At 37.6% G+C, this 18,778-nt stretch overlaps 1 protein-coding gene across 2 annotated transcripts in view; it reads left to right on the forward strand.

Moving 5' to 3' along the window:
- ntm (neurotrimin) overlaps window positions 1-18,778 on the forward strand; it is a 554,851-nt gene that overhangs the window by 390,248 nt on the left and 145,825 nt on the right. The window contains exon 2 of one of the 2 annotated variants that reach the window (XM_042500021.1): window positions 9,319-9,409. In XM_042500021.1, coding sequence (XP_042355955.1) covers window positions 9,319-9,409 — 91 coding nt within the window. Of the gene's footprint in view, window positions 1-8,988; window positions 9,410-18,778 lie in introns of those variants that run through there. The other variant, XM_042500020.1, reaches the window with a different exon arrangement.

An 18,778-nucleotide genomic window follows, 5' to 3' on the forward strand; every position in this document is an offset into this window, starting at 1 on the left:
GCTTTTTTTTCTGTATTTAGGTTACTAACACCAAAGCTGGAAAGAATCCTTCCAATAAATAATGTGTAATTGATCTCTACCTTTTCCTCCATGTGTTTAGGTGACATGCCATCCCTGATTTACTGACTTAGCATGCGCTGATCCAAAAGGTGATAGTGAGTGATGGACTACACTAAAGGTGGTTCAGATGAAGAACATTAGATGTCACCGAAGAAGGCTTTTTCTCACTCATTCATTTACTTGACAACTTCATTCAGGTGAGATGCAGAAGGGGGTGCAGCGCGGTGGCATTTATAGTCTGTGTGGAGGTGGAACCTCGATTATGAGCTGCAGCGCTCCGAGCAAATCAAATGACATGACTGTATAGCTTCCCAGGAATGTGCTGCCTGGAGGCTCGTTGTTCTGGATGGTGACATCTCATTCTGTCCCTTTCAAGATCTGGACTATAAAATAGCTTCGATGCTGTCTTCAAGCCTGAAGAATACTCACGTCCTCTAGCCTCATAATATAATGCTCAGAAATGGTAGAGAGGAATGCGATGCCTATTATCGATATGATATCGCTAAATAAACTACAAATGTCATGTTTCAACATTTTCAGTCTGCAGTTGAGAAAATGTGATATCTTTGTACCAAATTATGCTCTTATACACAGTGGCCAATGTTCTTTGTAGTGATAAAGGCCTTGAGTTACATCCAGTACTGAATGCCGGTTGTCATAATCAGATTTATAATGGATTTTGACATTTATTGGCCAGGCAGAGCTTCTTGAAGCCTTTCAGGCACAGACACAAAGTAAAACTAATTATTATCATCCCTTGCTTGTGGACATCTCAACCCAAATATCCCTGTAAAGCCTAAGTATAGAACAAAAATTAGCATTTTCTTCCACATTTTACATATTGTTTTAGGATGCCTCTGATAAAAAAAACCTGAAGGAAATTATTTTTCCTTATTTTTCTCTTTTTTCATATTTTAGTAAGTCTTTAGGGAAATGTCATATTCCAATAAATATGTGGCTTAGTTGGGAATTTCTGTGTTTGTTCTTACGTCATCCGAACTAATATACAACCATCTAAAGGGTCTTTTGCATTTCTTATTTAGCACCCTAACATGAAATATTATAAATAACAATCACAGTCATATTTCTTATGAAAAGTAATCTATAAATAAACAGGATAGAGTTATATTTGCACAACTGGATTTTGTCTTTAGCTCGGTGTTTAAAGAGTAACTAAACCCCTGAGCCAGTTGAAAAGTTTTATATATTGGTATTTAGTCAGCGTTGTTGTTTGATTCAGGTCTAATTCTTGACATTTGGGTGCAAAGTATTTAATTCTACATATTGTGTTATAAATCTGCATAGTGACTGCCCTCTAAAGATTGAAACCTGGTTGCTTTCATCTGCAACCAAGCCCCTTGTTGCTGCTCCACAGCCGCACATTCACAGACTGACTACTTTGTGTGTGTGTGTGTGTGTGTGTGCAGGGGGCAGGGAGGGGCTGTGGATCAAGAGGTGGCATGGTTGGGTGACTGGGCGTTTTTTAGCCTCCTACCCAGTGCTGCTCGTTTTTAAGATTTTTTTTTTTATATTATAAGTAGGAGGCACTCAAGCCAGAATTGGGTTTAGTTACTCATGTTACCATGTCCGTTTGTAATGATAGGGCCAAAGACAGTTCTTTTTCTCTGAAAAGCAAAGATGAAATTTACACCCAAGACCAGAAAAATTCTAGTGGGTGCACAAACTTATTTTTCCGCCAGCCAGCCATACACACAAGACATAATGTGTGTATTTGGTTAGGGCTAAAAATCCACATAATCACCAACCGCAAAGTCAGTTGATTGTGTGTTTTCTTTGTCCAATTCATTGTCATCTTCTTCTGCCACTTCATCACCTGCATCAGATATTCTGAAACCTTGAAATAAAGTTGATTATTTAAATTTCTAATAACAATCAAAGTGATGAAAATACTATAGGTCAAATCATAGGTTTACTAGTAATGGGATTTTTATTGCAACTCTTGTGATTTCCATTTGTATGACTTCATTACCTGCACCTTCAGTGTGACAAATGGAGGAAAAAGTGCTGAGAGGCAAAATATTGGGTATTGAAAAAGCAGTGGTGAATGCTTGGATTAAATGAGTGAAAGTAGCAGCAGTTGTGAGCTAAGGACTGAATAATTGCATGCTGATGCTTTTTTTTCAGCTGGGTTGTCCTCTATCATGCTATGAATGGGAGTAGGCAGAGGGCACCGCTATAAGGCTGCTGATAGACAGAGTACCTATTATAATTAGGGTACATCAGGCAAGCATGAATTTTAGTGGTTATTAGAGAAGCAGCTTCTCCACTGGGTCAACAACAGAAACATCACCTCTTTGACAATGTGATACAAGTTTTACTCATTAAATAATTGAAGAAAGGCAACTTTTGGCATTAAAGGTCTGAAATCAGGTGTACCACATGCAGCTTTCCTACAAATTCTGTAGTTTTTATGACAAGGTAAAGCTTTAAGGATATATGTGTTGTACCACTAACAAAAAACTGGGTACTGTGAATTACCTGAACTTGAAACCTGATGAAACTGTGACCATTTTACAACATTGATATGCACCTTCTGGCCTACTGGAAAGTAAATTTTTCCCCGTCTGAAGCATTATAATGCTCGTGATAACAACTGGTAACAGCCGTTTAATAGGCCGATAACATCCACAACAGGTGTTTTCTATTTTTCTGAAGGTCATTTATTATGAAGTTGCTCATTGCCTTCCTCCTTTTTTTAAAACAACTGAATTAAAGTAAATTTGCCCAGGGTTCAAAGTGTTAAAATTGCATGTGCCTATGGCATCTTCTTTATTGGGTATGACTGGGGGAGATTCCATGCCTGTTGTACAGACAGCCGTGACATATAAATAGAAAATAAGGAGAGAGATGCAACAAAGGATTCCAGCTAGATTTAAACGAGGGACATTTAGGTTTATGGTCGATCTTTCCCTGAATTTCCACCCATGCTCCTAGACATTTCGCTCTGTCTGAGACACATTAGAGTCAAAGATAACCAAAGAAAGAAATGCTGCAAAACACATAAAGCTTCAGAATTTTACAATCTACATGACAGTTAACTTGCAAGCATCCCTGTTGTTGCCAAACTTGATCAACTATTGATCACCTTTTGCAAGCCTTCAAGCTAGCTCAGTAACTTATAGATGATACTGTTATGTGTCAAAGGAGCTATATAGAGACAGTGACTCACGGACTTGGAATTGTCAGTACAGTTCACCTGCATGCATATGGACCACACACTGCAGTAGAATTCTATTTCTAACCTGCCAGAAAAAATGTTGGCTGCAAACCAGGGACACATTATATGTGCACCCTATTATGTAGCGGATGCATTTAAACTTTATGTTTCAACAGTGCTGTGATTAATATGTGGTTAGGTTGGAGCACAAAAAAACACTTGGTAATGATTAGAAAAAGATCATAGTTTTGTCCAAAATACTGGTTTGGGGGGCACAATCCCTACACAAAAAAAGGAGTGGTGTCTCAGTAACAAACAACTGCTTTTAGTGCTCAAAATGCAGCTGAATACTTTTTGTTGAGGTCATGCATATGGCATAAATTTTGGCAAGAGTTTGTGTATTTTTTTTGAATTTTGGAATTCCAGCTCAAATCCTGCAAGTCTGTATAAACAAAATTGTTACAATCATACTGTTAAGTGCAAAAAATGTGTCGTTAAACCCATTCAAACTGCATTTTTTTGATCCCACAGCCATCAAAACATAAAAATGCATTGTATTATTTCTGAGTGTCATTCTGGGCTTTAGCACTGTCACAGTCAATGTTGACATAACCCAAGCTTTGATAATCAAAGAAACCAACCAACCAAACAAACAAAAAAATACTTTGCAAGTATATTGGAAATAATTCCTTTTTTTTGTGGGAGGGTGGTTTCAGCTAAAAACATAGAAGTATCATGACAAAAACCTGGCCTTTAAAGGGTTAACATTCTGACAATTAATGAATATTTGATATTCATGACTAGGACTGGTGTTGGTTAAAAAAAAAATAACCAAATGAAAGTAGAAAATAATATTAATGTATAATTTAAAGCTTGATTTTGAATAGCATATTTTGTGTACAGTGCGATACAAGTAATATTAAAGTAGACTCTAAGGGTTAAAACACCCATGTATATGCACTTATTTTGGTGGGGAAAGGTTATTATTTGTGGTCTTCAGAAATGTACAATGCTAGCATTTTCTTTTTACAGGAATGGTATATCTCATGTCTACAGTCACACACCTTAGTTTGCTATAGAAGTTGGTTTCCTTACTTAAAAAAAATGTAGATTAAAGCTCATCACCTCAGTTTTTTTGTTCAATTCCCCCTTTGTCTCAACATCACCTTGATTGCCAGCTTACACTGTTTAGAGTATATGCTCTGAATGTTGGTATATGTATGCAGTTGCTTTTTTTAAGAGAGAGAGAAATCAGAGCTGGTGCAACCTGATGCTGTTTTGTTGTGTTGCGTAAGCCTGAGAGAGGACCACACATACTTTATGTGTTGTTGTTGTTGTTGTTGTTGATGTAGGATGAACACAGGTCACAGGGGTCATGAGAATGAGCCTCCGTTCTTCATGTTGCCTGGTTGCATGCATTGTCCCTCCGGGTCCTGTTTACCACTTTGACATCCACATTCTAAAAATGGGACGCTGTCATGATCCAGTTTGAAGCAAAATGTTCAGCTTGTTTTGAGTTTTTTAACCCTTTTCTTCATACCACCAACATTTTTTTTGGCTTTCTTCATGAACTGCAGGAGACAGGATGTCACAGGTTGTTAATATGGAATCAGAGTAATCAATAATTGATTGCACTGAGAGAGCCGGGGAGGGCCTGATGCACCGCGCACACCATAAAGACAGAAGGAAACACATCGCAACATGAATCAGTAAATGTTAAGTACAGGCTTACAAATGCAAAAGACTTGGCTAACATTTGCACATATTCATCTCAGATGAACAGATGCCTCTAATACAAGCAGCATGGCTTCAGATGGAAAATGAATTGGAAATGAATGGTTTGAATTAAAAGACATCACATGTATGATGTGTGTGAACATGAAAGGTAGAGAATCTCAGCCACTTATCATTTGCATTTAATTTCATAAAGATATATCAAGATATTTTTCTTTTTCATTGTAATTTGTTGCTCCATAATAAAATACAGGTATGAAATTACCAACATTGATATTTAATGGCATCAACATCCACAACAATTCAGCTTAGATTCTAGAGCTACTTGACGAAGCGTGCTTCGACTTAACTGCCACTTATCTTAAAACAGCTGATAGAGACGTCTTTATTCTTTATGTAAGAAGTACATTTATGCTGTGTTCACATTAAGAGATTGATCTATGTGACTCTTACAATATCAATAACTTTATTGTTATATCTACATTCTATTAAAATTTTGATATTGTAGTCACTGTCAGTGACTTATATTTCGAAACCTGGGGTATGTTCAATCTCAAAACTTGCATTCTTCTATGTTTACCATAGTGAACATCACATTTCTTTGAAACAAAATGAAAACGGTGGAGGAAATATTTAAATCCTTTACTTATAAACAAAAAGTACTAATAAAACACTGTGAAAATAGTCTGTTACAAGTAAAAGTCCTGCATTGAAAATTTATTTATAGTATTAAAAGTAAACCCACCCATTGCAAAACATCTTCCCAAAAACATTTAAAAAAAAACAACCCAATAATAATAAATACATCCAAATAAATTATAAAATGACTGAAATGTTTATTAAAAATATATGTCAATTAAGTTCCTGTCAATAGGCTAAATGATTCATTCACTTATCATTTTAGATACGTGTATAAACTGTAAGGTAGCTTAATTTTTCATATAAAATATTAAACACTAATTTTGTTAAACATTTTTAATTTTAAAGTAACTAGTAAATTAAGCATTCCGATAAATGTAGAAAAGTAAAACACAAAATACATTCTTCTGAAATGTAGCGTAGAGAAGAAGTGTAAAGCTACAAACATTTTGCAATATTTTGTCAGGGCTGAGTGCCTTGTGCTTTTGTTGACTCAACATAACTACATGCAGCGTCGTGCCACCTTGCGCATTTGTTGACATCACGGTAGCAGCATTCTGGAATGTAAAGAGCAGATGCAGAAGGATACCTAGAGCGTAATATGTGGATGCGAAAGTCCACTGCAAAGCGGTGATAAGTGATGATTATAGATGAGAACATGTTGGTGCCTTTAGAAAATCTGTTTGGTCACATGGTCCCACTCCTCTGCCTTGACAGTGTCACAGTGTGACAGTGTTTTTCCCCACCAGACTTGTCATTGTCTCACAGACTCGTCATTGTAGGAAAAGCACAGGAGTTACAATTAACATGAATGATGTGGCTGTTTTATTCAAGTGTTCCAGCATGAACACCAGAACTGAAACTGGAGCAGCTAAATGGAGTTCAGATGTCATGTATTATTTACATGTGCTTTACCTCACATGTCCAAATGTCTCCCATAAAGAAAGCCTATTGATTTTCATTTCAGCAAAGGGCGGCCTTTTAAAGAACACACCTTATAAGGACACTATTGACACTAACATTTGCTCAACAGTGGCCACATTGATCAACTCACTGAGTAACTGACTAATTGTCGCAGCTCTAACAATCTCTAAACCTTCTATAACAGAAAAAACAGTACAACTCAAGAAAAACAGCCTCCACAAAAATGTATTCAGAATGCAAACTGCTCCTCAGGATACACAAACGTTTGCATCGTTTTACTGTGGGATTTTGTTTTTCTTCTCATGGCTATTTGCAGCCTGCATGATGTGAAAACCAGCACAGTGGGGGGCAACATAACTTCTGAGAGAGGAAATGGCACATTTCTGTTTCAATTTTCCTTTTTTTTTATTTTCAATATGCTTTATTGGCATGAGTGTGAGGTATACTCATTGTACAAATGAAAAGTTGAATTCATAAGCAATAGAACACAGCCTTTCCATCAAGTTCAGCCCTGTGGCCTTGCATGACCCAGTATGACCAGTGTTTTTTTGTAGAGAAGCAGTCATACTCTTACTTATATGTAGCTGCAGTGTTTGCGTAAACTCTGTCATGTGCTTATCTCAATGCACAGTTAATAATGTTAACTGTATGTGCAAGCATGTTGACTGCTGTTGTGAGGAACATGGCTATGGAAGCAAATACCCAGTGCACTGTAGTAAACAGAACTGCTTGAGGTCGAAAGCCTGCTTTGTGTGATTTATCAGGGACTGAACGGACATTACAGAGTCAGGTTTTGGACTCTCCTTTACTTTTGCTATACACATTTTCACCAATATAAGCATATCTACACAAGATTTTTAAATGTGGAAAAACCTGTTGAAATAGGCGACAGACTGCTTTCCATTGCAGCTAGTGTACCAGCAGTGTGCACGGCTCTGCAGGGGATGAATGAGTCTTTTGAAATGAGAATGGGCTGTATGTTAAATAGTTACCAGCAGTTACCACCAGTGTAACGTACTGCCGCTAAAGGGGCCTTTTTACATTGTGTCTGATGCCGAAATCACTGAAAAGGCGGTGATATTCAACAAGTCTGGAATGAGAACAGGCTTTTCTTGTTTTTTTTTTTCTGGTTTGTCACATTTTAATCTGTAACTGTTTAATTTGACTGTCTACCGATCACTTAATCTTGAAAGCAAAATAACCAAAAATGCTCTGATTCCAACTTGATTAAAAATACTATTATTTTTTTTAATAATTTTTTTGTTTTCTTTTTTAATTGGGTAATGATAAAAAAACGAAATGTTTTAAGACTTTGAACTATAATTAGGTAACACAAACAACTGAAATATGTTAATATCGGCTTTTGAAAATTATAATAAAAATGTTGGGCTGTAACGTTTTGTGAATCAATGACATCAAGAACAGAATTGGTAATTAAAATAGCATCAAGTAAGCTGCAGCTACAGATGCTTGTTGACAATTTTCTGCAGGTTTGCATTGGTTCACTGACATTTTTTTAGGGAAATACTTATCAATAATATCTGGGGTATTGTATCATAGAGAAAAATAAGTGGTTTACAAAATAAAAGTGGTCATAATGAACAATCAGAGACAGTTAATTTCATTATTGTTGTTGTTGTTGTAGTTATTATTAATAACTTATCTTTAACAAGTTTTCAGGTAATTTTCTTATACTTAAAAAAAAAATCTTATTTCTTGCTATTTTGGTACCATTTCTTGTTGCTTATTGTCTTCTTCCCATGTTTTTGAAAGAAATCGAGCCAGTTAGCTCAGGATTCAAAGGGTTAACCATCTATTAGTTACTATAATAATAATACTATACTATAATACTAATATCTGATTAAGCTACTTGGGCCATTTTCTGTAGGTTTGCAATGGTTCACTAACAGTTTTAAGGAAATACTTATCAACAGTATGGGGGTGGGGGGTGGGGGGTTGCATCATAGAGAAAAAGAAGTGCTTTAAGATAAAAACTGGTCATAATGAACAATCAGAGGCACAGTTGAATTTAACATAAAGCCTTCTAAAGTCCATATGGAGTAGCAGAGACTCACCGCCTCTGCTTGAATGATTAATATCACGTTTTTCGTGAGGGTATATTTAATGCAAATGTGAATCCATTTCTCTCCACCGCTGCCCCCCAACTGTCCGTCTGTGACGTCGCCAGACGGAAAGTGCTCATAATAACACCGAGCACCGGCGGAGAAACAACATGACAAGCGATGCAAATCGCAAACTTGGCAGATGTGTGTTTTCTTCTGAATATGAGTCTGTTGTCTTTTTGTTGTCCGCCTAGTTCCGAGGCTGCAGATTAACACTTGAAATCCCTGTCTGAGGCATTTTCTGCGTGTTGTTGATGACTTCTTATAATACAAAAACTAAAATAATAGAGACACCAGCAGCCGCTGCCGGAGCGTAAATGTGAAGGGATTATTTTTTTTTCTTTCTTTTGCTTCTTTAACAGACTAAACAGTGGATGTTTTTCTGTGCAGGCAGTCAGTCAGATAGGGTCGAGTGTCTCTCCTCCCCGGCTCACCGCGGCTACCTGGCGACAAGATTTGGATTAAGACTAATGAACTGGGGGGTAAATAATCTCCACGGGAGCGTTTGACGGGGCGAAAACTGACTCATTGTCTTGCTGTGGGATTTTTTTTTTCTCAACACCTCTCGGCTGAAGACGATGTCTGTCCGGGGATACTTTGTCGCCTTCTCCAAATGCACAGTTCTTCTCTCTCTGAGGATTTTGCTTCTTGTGCCTGCAGGGTTGCCAGTCCGAAGCCAAGGGGATTCTCAGTCCGACAACAAAGTGATGGACAATATCACCGTCCGGCAAGGAGAGACGGTCTTTCTCAGGTAAGTCAGTATTTTATTTTATATATGTATTTTTTGCTGCTGCTGCTGCTGCTTCGGATTCCCAAAGTTGCGCGCTGCCTGCGGGCATTTGTAATTGAAGTATTTAGTGTGTGGAGAGACAGAGACATGGCTGAAGTGTTGTCTGTTTTTATCACGTTACTACCGTTGAAAAAAAGAGAGGGGGGGATTTCAGAGGATTAGTCTGGAAAACACTCAATTCAGAAGCGATACTCTGCTAATCTTTAGCAGCTGGTAACGAGAGACTTAGCGCTTTTAATTGTTGTGTGACGGTGCAGAACTAAAGGTGGAGGGGAAAAAGTGTGTTTCTGGAAGGAGGGAAACACACTGAAGGAGGATGTTGCAGGTATAAAAAGGAAAGAAAAAAACCCTAAATACTGCAGGCGTTGCAAAGGATTGACTAGCAATTCCTCAAGATGTGAGATTGTCTGCGGTGACCTTTCCCCTCCTCTGCGCCCTCAGAGGCTTACTGGACACAGAAGGATTTGTGTTGCTTTCAAGTGCTGTCGGGAATGTCCAGTGTAATAATCACAATGGCCAAAGGATGAGATTTTCTTTGATACCGGAGTTTGGCAAGATGTGATGTGTGGGAGGTGGAGGGCATGGGAGCAGTTGTTGTGGGTAAAGTGTTGCTGTTCTGCCTTTACATTGTGCTAACGGCAGGAAGGAGGTTAAAGGAAGTAACAGGAGAGTGTGTTTGAGGATGTCTAGACGCTGTGATTGGCGTGTTTCCCGGGCTTGTCTTGCTGACAGTAATTTTCAGTGTTTTCATGTGATGAACTTGAGGTCAGATTAAACACTTCAAATATACCCTAATGATGCGTAGACTGAGGTTACTGTGTCCAGCCAGAGCTTTAGGGGGCCTGTGGTCACAGCATAACATAATTAGGAATACCATGTGTCTACTGACCAAAACAAATCCCTCAGGTGTAATTCAGTAGGGATTTCATACTTTAGCAAGTTGACCAAAGTAAAAACATACAATCTGATTTCCTGAATAGCTTCTGTATCCTGAAAGCTAACATGATGACATGGCTATACATGACACATGTTTTCATGTATAGCATATCTATGTGCAGGATATCTATCCTGTACATTGTCTATTTCTAACATTTAGCCAACAGTTTTAATCACTCACACTGATCCTTCATACTACTCTTGACACAGGATCTTATCTGACATAATGTATGAGCAAATCCTCTTCCTGAGTCCAGGCTCAGTGCTGGTATGGTAGTCTGCAGTTATGAGGTCAGTTGGATGTACTGACACATTTACAGAAACCACATAGGAGAGGTCTTATGGTAGTGAAATGAGCATTCAGTTCTACAGTTGGGTATCAGGGTTTTTTTTCCTTTCTTTTTTTTCTGATACTTGTTCTAAAATGGTATTTTCAAACTGGTACTGGTGCCTGAAAAGGTGCCTAAAGTGATATAGCATAATTGACGTAGGCAGTATCAAAATCCAAACACAAACGGTCAGCTGGAAACTCATAATAGATAAAGTTTTAAATGGCGATTTGTCTTGGCTGTTTATTTGAGTTCTGACCACCAAAACGCATGTAATTACCAGGTACTGACAGGCTCACTGATTCAAGAATTGGGGTTATCAGTAAATCTGGGAGAAGCTAACCTTAACTCAGCTTTATTTACTGTGAGCTCACGCACAAGTGAGGGAGTGAGACAGGTCCACTGCTCAGGATGCAAACAACAGACTAAATCTAACAAGGATCAGTAGTGTGCTGATCTACTTCCCTATGTGACAAGTTTAACCCTTACATTCTGTTCATATTTTATAACTTTACTGTATGATTTGGGTCAAATTTGACCCAGCCCAACAATCTTCTCATAATAAGTGTCTCTAACAAATGCTGGGTCACGGATCGATTTAGAATTCATGTGACACCAGTAATTGGGCAATATTCTTAATGTTTCAGAGAGAAGGGAGAGTGTATTTTTTTAGTTTTTATACCTCTTGTTTATGAAGAAAAACTTTTCTATGATACAATGTCATGTCCGAGGTTAATTGCCATTAAGGTTGTCTTGATTAGGATTCAAGTAAATGCATGGGACTAGCATAAAGTGGGAATGTCTGTAAAGGGGAGACTCATGGGTACCCACAGAACCCATTTTCATTCAGATATCTTGAGGTCAGAGGTCAAGGGAATCCTTTAGACGACCATGCCATTTTTCCATAGCAAAAATGTATCCTAACTTTGGAGCGTCACTCCACACACTTACTGAGAAGTTAGCATGAGATGGGTGATGCCACTTGATTCCTCCCTCACATCTTCTAGTTTCAGAATGATACCAACATCATCACTGCAGCTTTACTACTCAACTCGGTACAATCTCTTAAAGACAGGAAAAAAACAAAAACGCATTAATTACAGGCCTTAATCGCTTTGTGTTTATGCTGACAAATATTTATATATAATCAAATAATTTTTTACTGCTGTGAAATTTTAAAACCGGGCGAATGGTGAATAAATAAAAAAAAAGAAAATAGGCACACTGATAGCTTAACAGACCTGCACTAATAAATATGCATCCTCTTAAGATTTACCCTGAATATCTGTGTAATTTATAATCCCCTATTTTAAGCAAGAATTTCTAAAATATCTATTTTTAAGTAATGGTATATAGAAATAGAAAAAAACAACAGTTTGAATTCACAGCACATTAGGAACATAGCAGCAGGCTCTTGTTGAAGTGCTGGACAGTTCCAGTCCAGTCCAGTCCTTTACTGTCCTGTCTGAAGCCTTCTCTGCTGCCCCGCTTCAGCACCATGGACAGCACCCTGCCACGTCTGCAACTGCAGGCTGTAAGTGGCAGCAGTCAGAGAATGAATCACTGTTAATCCCACATTTCTGCACAATGTTAGAGCTAAAACTCATCATTTCTTTTGATCGATTATGTATACATTAGCCGGCCTGCACAATAGAGCTTGTATTGTAGGTGGGAGACAGGTCACAATTTTTGCTCCCTCTTGAAATTGGCATGAGGTGTTATCATGACTCCACTGTTTGGGCCTGCACAGGTCAATAGGGTTTGCAATTGTGAACTTGCTGTGATGTGCTTTCATCCTCCAGGCTGAGCAGTAATGGTAGCTTCAGTCCTGCATTGATTCACACATCTTGTGGCCGTATTTTGCTTTCATCTGGTTGGAGAGTACCCACTCATACCGTCACACAGGTTGAAAAGACATTTGAATGTTAAGTGCATGCTGTTATGAGGCTTGATTCTTAACTTGTAATGCTGTCTGGCTGGCTAAAGTGACTGCTCATGATTTGCTCATGAAGTCAGGCTGTTGATTTTCAAAGATAGAAGGGATCATTACAGTGGATAACAACTCCAGCTTTCCATTGCCTTAGTGAACTTCAGCACTGCTTGTCAAAGCATGATCCATTTAGAAGTGGTGGAATTTTAATATTTTGTGTCTTTTATGTTATTTAGTTGGCTTTTCTGACAGATAACTGTCCAGCTGTGTTAACTTGTGGAAATATACCCATTGCCCAGCCTTGGGTCTCCACTGATTCCTTGGCTATTCTAGTTAATGGTTTTGCCTACTGAGTGATTACAGCTGATAATAGTGTCCCGGTGGTGCAACACGTTGCTGTGGATTCATTGTGCTCAACATCTGGACTGTGAATAATCAGCTGTATTTTGGCTGAAAATACATTTAGCATTGTTAACTTTGTTAGCACCACTAGCTGTGGTCACACTGACACCACTAAAAGAGATAACAATGATAATATAATCAACAATGCATACTCACTGGGCATCCTGGGGGGAGGACTGGAGGTAGGCACAATGTTTCCACAGTAAAACTTTTGGGTATGAGTGGCGTTATTAGCAGTAATCACCAAATACAGTATCTAGCTCCCACCAGATTCGGTTGGTACACAGAACAATAAACTGAAGAGAAGCAAAATGAACCCATAGACTGGCATGACTAACTGTTCAAAAATATCCTCAGCGGTTATAATGCTTATAACAGTTAAGTATTGACATTCCTAGTCTGAACTGTCTTTGTCTGAGACGTATTTTATATTAACCCTTCAACACCCAGATCACCATTAGTTGGCTTGTGCTGCATTCAGACGCATTTCTCCAGCATTTTCACCTCTCAAACCTGAGAAAACTGTTTTGATTTCTTTCAGAAACAAGGGAAAAAACATAATTATCAACTTGTCAAGAAAAACAAAAAGTAAAAGCTGACAAGAAAATGATCTGAAAATTAGCTGGGGGCATTATTAGATATTTTCTAAAATCGGTGAGAATATTCAGAAAAGTATATAAATAATTCCCTAAATTCTGTATGTAAAATTATGTTTGAGAGAAAAGATGGGTTTGGGTTTTTTTTCTATATTTGCTTGTGGTCATTTTCTTGTTTTATTTGTTTTTTTTTCTCTTTGATTATTTTCAGCTTTTTTGGGGTTAACTCTTTACTGCTCCCTTGCTTCTTTTTTTTTTTTTAGCTCATTTCTTGTGAAGGTCTTTGTTGTCATCTTCCCATGTTTTCAAAAGAAATCAATCCAATTTCCATAGGTCTTTCCATAGGGTTTATGTTAATAATCGTACCGGTCACATTTGCATTATTTTTGACGGCAGAGAATATTATGTTCAAGACTTTTGGCATTTTTAACAGCACCAATGTTGTTGAAAATGTAGAGGTTTCATAGATTAATTTGACTTTTTTCCCCATATTATTCCATATGCTCATGAAATGTACTGCAGCCACTTTTGTAAATGGGACAGCCGACCAGAAGGTGTGATCAGGCTGCCTTCCAGTCTGTCAGGACTGGGTTCTGTTTCCACTTCCATCCAGGGCAGCTTCTAATAAGCTTAACGTCAACATTCACTGCAGACTCCTTTCACTCTGTTAATATATAGTCAACTGACATAGTGACGACCACAATGACTGCTATATTTATATAGCCCACACAAAATTGAAAGTAGTTAGGTTTTTACAGGGTAGCGGGGTTACAAAAAAGAGAGACAGAGCATGGAAATTCAACAGCACATTTGAAGCACATGGAATAAAAAGAGCAAGGTTAAAAGCCCCAAAGTATTAGCAGCAGCATACGTGATACAGATAAGCCACCCTCCATTAGCCAGCTGAGCCAATTTGTATTACCTTTATAGTCCCAGAGAAATTTGGATGTATTGCATTCCTCTGGCACAAATGATGTTATAGACGTGGAGCTCTCCACTCCTGCTGTGCTCTGTGCTAACAAGCTCCCAATGCCCTTTTTGACATATGCCAAAACTGAGGATGGTACCACACTGAAAAAAAAGAAGTCAGAAATGCATTTTTCTTTGTATTTGGGTGTCTTTATTGCTGTGGACTAATTTGTGGAGATGATGAATAAATAACACAAATTATCAGTGTGTGATCTCGATGAGATCTGAGCTCGGCCTCCCAAGTTGATCCGCTGCTCAAACCTCCTGTGGAGAGAGTGCAGAAACTTAAAAACTGTGTTCCTGTTTGTTGATTACATACTGCACAAGCAGACCATCCTTATCTTTTTTTATCTGAACTCTGATGTAGTTTGATTTCACCCAGAACTGCATGTGCAAAGTGTTTCTGTGTGATTGATTGAGCTTCACAAAGACCACATTACTGCCGCAAAAGCAAATGATAAACTATTTTAAATTAGTGAGCGTAAATCTCCATTCATAATAAACTGTCTGCTATAAATATACAGCACTGTGCTTTACATAAAACAGACTATAACTGGACTAAATGAGAAGCCCATTAATTTCCCAAGACTCTGCCCACTCAGATGGATTTTAAAAGAGACATGTTGCCTCCTGAGACTGCGATTAATGAAAGTTACCAACGTGGCTGAGGTGAGCCGCCAACCTCCTGAGACACTTATCTGCTGTTCCTGCACAGACAATGTCGTTTTGGGAACAACATCATGTTAACATTTATTCTTCTCTCTCCTAGTTGCACAGAGAACATATTCAGGATTTAGGTTAAGTGTGTCAAAAATGATGCTTTGCTGCAATCATGGAGAAGCTTTAAATTGCCCTGGTATTTAGCTGGTATGCAAAAAAATGTTTGCTTGATAAAAGACTTGGGCACTCCAATTTTTCATACCTTCCTGAAATTTCAGCGGGGTAAACCCATCCAACTCCCCAAAGGCAAATGTGCTACTTACTTTCTGTTTTCCAGACAAATAAATACACAATAGAAAAATACATTTTAAAAAAAGTAATATTCTCACACCGATTTTCCTGCTCAAACCCTTGAAACCCATTTCACTTTTTTTGACCTTTCACCTTTCTTTTAAAAAGTATTGCTTTCCTTTTTTAACTTTCAGGGAATATTTTAGAAAAATACCCAAAAAAATATATTTATTATAATTGTAATTATTTATTAAAATCTGTGCAGCAAAATTATTGTTTTTAGCACTTTTTTTATCATTTGTTTTTATTTTTTGCTTGCTTTTTGCTAACTTTCTGCTAATATTTTGTACTTCAAAAATAATTTCTTAATAACTTTCGGTTCATTTCTTAAGTTGCCTATTTTCCTTCCTCCCAAAATTTTAAAAGAAATTAAGCCAATTCGCAAAGGTTTTCATAGGGTTAAACTGCCTTATTAACTCATCATAAAAGACAATTCAAACTCAACAGAAACAAAATAAAACCCACCAAAACTCTCTTGGTTACTGTTGTTAGTAATCCAGTAAGCCCACTGTTCAAACAATCACCAGCTCCAGTTTGGTCAAAATTAATCCTTAATTCACAAATGTAGATGTAAAAAAGATGCTTTTGTTCCCCCCAGTCTCTCTCTGCTTGCTGGTTGCTGGCTGTTTACAGTCCTGTGACTTCAACAACCAGGTGTCGCTGTGTCTTTAAGCTCAACTGCCTGTTTCACCAGTAGGGACTGGAGACTTAGCTCTGGTTGTGCATGCTGTGCACTACGTATCATGAGTTTAATAGAAAGAGGAGCACCCGTCATTATAACTGTATAGAAAAACATACCTTTTGGATTTCTAAATATCCTGGCATACCATACTACTGCCCAAGCCTGCCTGATACATGGAGGAATTAGTACTCTGACACATGGCTTTCAGCCTGTTTGGTGCATCAAAGTTGTGAATGGAACTATCAGCGCCCAAAGCTCTGCTGTCAGACAGAAGATTTTTCCATCCATTCCATGTTTGGAATTCAAGCAGTTCTCTTTTTAAGGGGACATTCATTTTATTCCTCATATGCCACAGGCCCAAGATTGGAAAGCTGATAATTTGATTTCACAGAGGGATGCTAACGATTCTCTCTGTAATTCCATTTTCTTTCACCTTGCATCGTCTAGCCAGACTGCCATCCATCAGTCCCACGTTTTCACTTATTATCTCTTATGTTACGGTCCAAGAAAGGGCTTTTCACCGTCAAAATGAAGAGACTGTGATAGCGAGAATGGCAGCACAATAGGATCACTATACAATTTTATCATTTACAAAGTGCTTTCTAATAGAGTTGTAATATAGCTGAAAGCATCTATCTCATTTAATTAAACACAGGTAGATGGATTTTTGCTTTTTGTCTTGGTGTTTATCACTTTGTCTAAGTGGCACAGAGTGACTGAAGTCGGTCTGTGTTGGCAGTGAAATGAGCATAAATTCACACAATCCTAAATTCTTACCCTGTGTTATTTCTGTCATTCTGTTTGAGGGGATTGAAGCAGAGTGCAACATGGCTCTTTTGACTGTTTGTGTAATAGCATGTGGATTTCACTATGATTGAGGTGTAGTATAGTTATAGAGAAATTTGGATGCACTTTGCCTTTACTCCAGCTTATGTTATCAGCAAAGTGACACAGATCTCTTTTGGCATGCAGATTGTACAGATATAGATTGCTGACAGGTAAGCTGTGTTTATTCCATTTTTATTGAGCTCAGGATCTCTTTTCCAGGAAAGGGTAAATTGCATATGACATCACCAAAACAATCCATAAGTAACCTGTGTAACCTGCAATAACTGAATACCTAGCCACTTGGGAGCAGCAGTAACCAAATGTGAACACAGCTTTGACGTGTCGTCGCCATTTCAGTTTCCATAATGAACTTGTTAGCTTAATGCACATTTAGCAGAGCAACGTTATCATTCATTTGCAGTCATGTTTGGCGACCTGATATATGTAAGCCTAACATATACTCTCTTAGCTTCTTTTTTGCTTCCCAACAACTCCTGAAAGAATATGTGTTTCATTAGCTGCACCTTGGTCATTTGTGTTCATGTTTACAGTAAATAGCAGGAGCATGAGTACTGATCCTTGTGGGACACCTTTGTTAAACATCTGGGGAAGTGATTTGAAAACTTGAAGTGTGATTTACTTTGCCTCGAGCAATTGCAAAACATTAAAAGATTTAGAAATGTTTTAAAAAGACCAAAATAATGTCTAGGGAAAAAGAAAAAAGTCATTTCTAATTATCATAATGAATCATAATTAGGTATAGAAAATTATATTGCATAATTATTATACTATTTTAAACACCTTTTCCAAGTCTTGTTTGCCTTTTTTTAAATGTTATTTTATTTATTATTTGTGTGTGTGTGTGTGTGTGTGTGTGTGTGTGTGTGTGTGATTGTTACAATTTTTCTTGTACTTTTTACTAATTTCCTCTTCATTTTTGGGTCCTTTCTTCAGTAGTTGATCACTGCCTTTGTCCCATGTAGAAATCAAGTCAATTAAGAGAGTCCTGACACAAAACTAGACACAAATACTTTTTAAATTGGTGCTACATAACCAGAGAAAAAGATAAAAAAGGACTGTGTTACTTGCTTCTGCTCAAAAGGTAGAAAGCCCACATCTATCAGAATGCCTCTGTCGTCCATTTAACACAATGGCAGCCTGTAGTTCGAGCCCAAAGGGCAAGCGAAACACCGCCAAATGATGTAATTCATGTCATTTGGTGGCGATGTGTCACGATTGATCTACACATAGTACCCACATTCTTTTGATACAAAGCTGGTTGAAAATCAGCAAAGTATCCCTTTAGTTTTGGTTTGCCCTTTAATTTGTCTCCCAGCCTTTATTTGCAAGCATTTGTAGAAAATGGTAGATGGATGAAAGTATGACAGTTAATTGGCAAGAAAGCCATTTATAAAATTATTTTTCAGTCCTTAAAAGCCAGAAATGAAGTTTTGATATAATCTGTCTTTTTCTAATTCTTCCACTTTAAAACAGGATTTTGAAGATAAAGCATTCATTTGAAACCAATGAATATCAATTAGTGAGAAAAATAGTTTTATTTGGTGAGGGTTACCATGAGACTGTGCCAAAATGTTTAATGGCATACTTGGAGCTTTTTTTTAATTTTATTTTTTTATGTGACCATCA

This window comes from Plectropomus leopardus, chromosome 13 (assembly GCF_008729295.1).
Source record: "Plectropomus leopardus isolate mb chromosome 13, YSFRI_Pleo_2.0, whole genome shotgun sequence".
NCBI classification, from domain to species: domain Eukaryota; kingdom Metazoa; phylum Chordata; class Actinopteri; order Perciformes; family Serranidae; genus Plectropomus; species Plectropomus leopardus.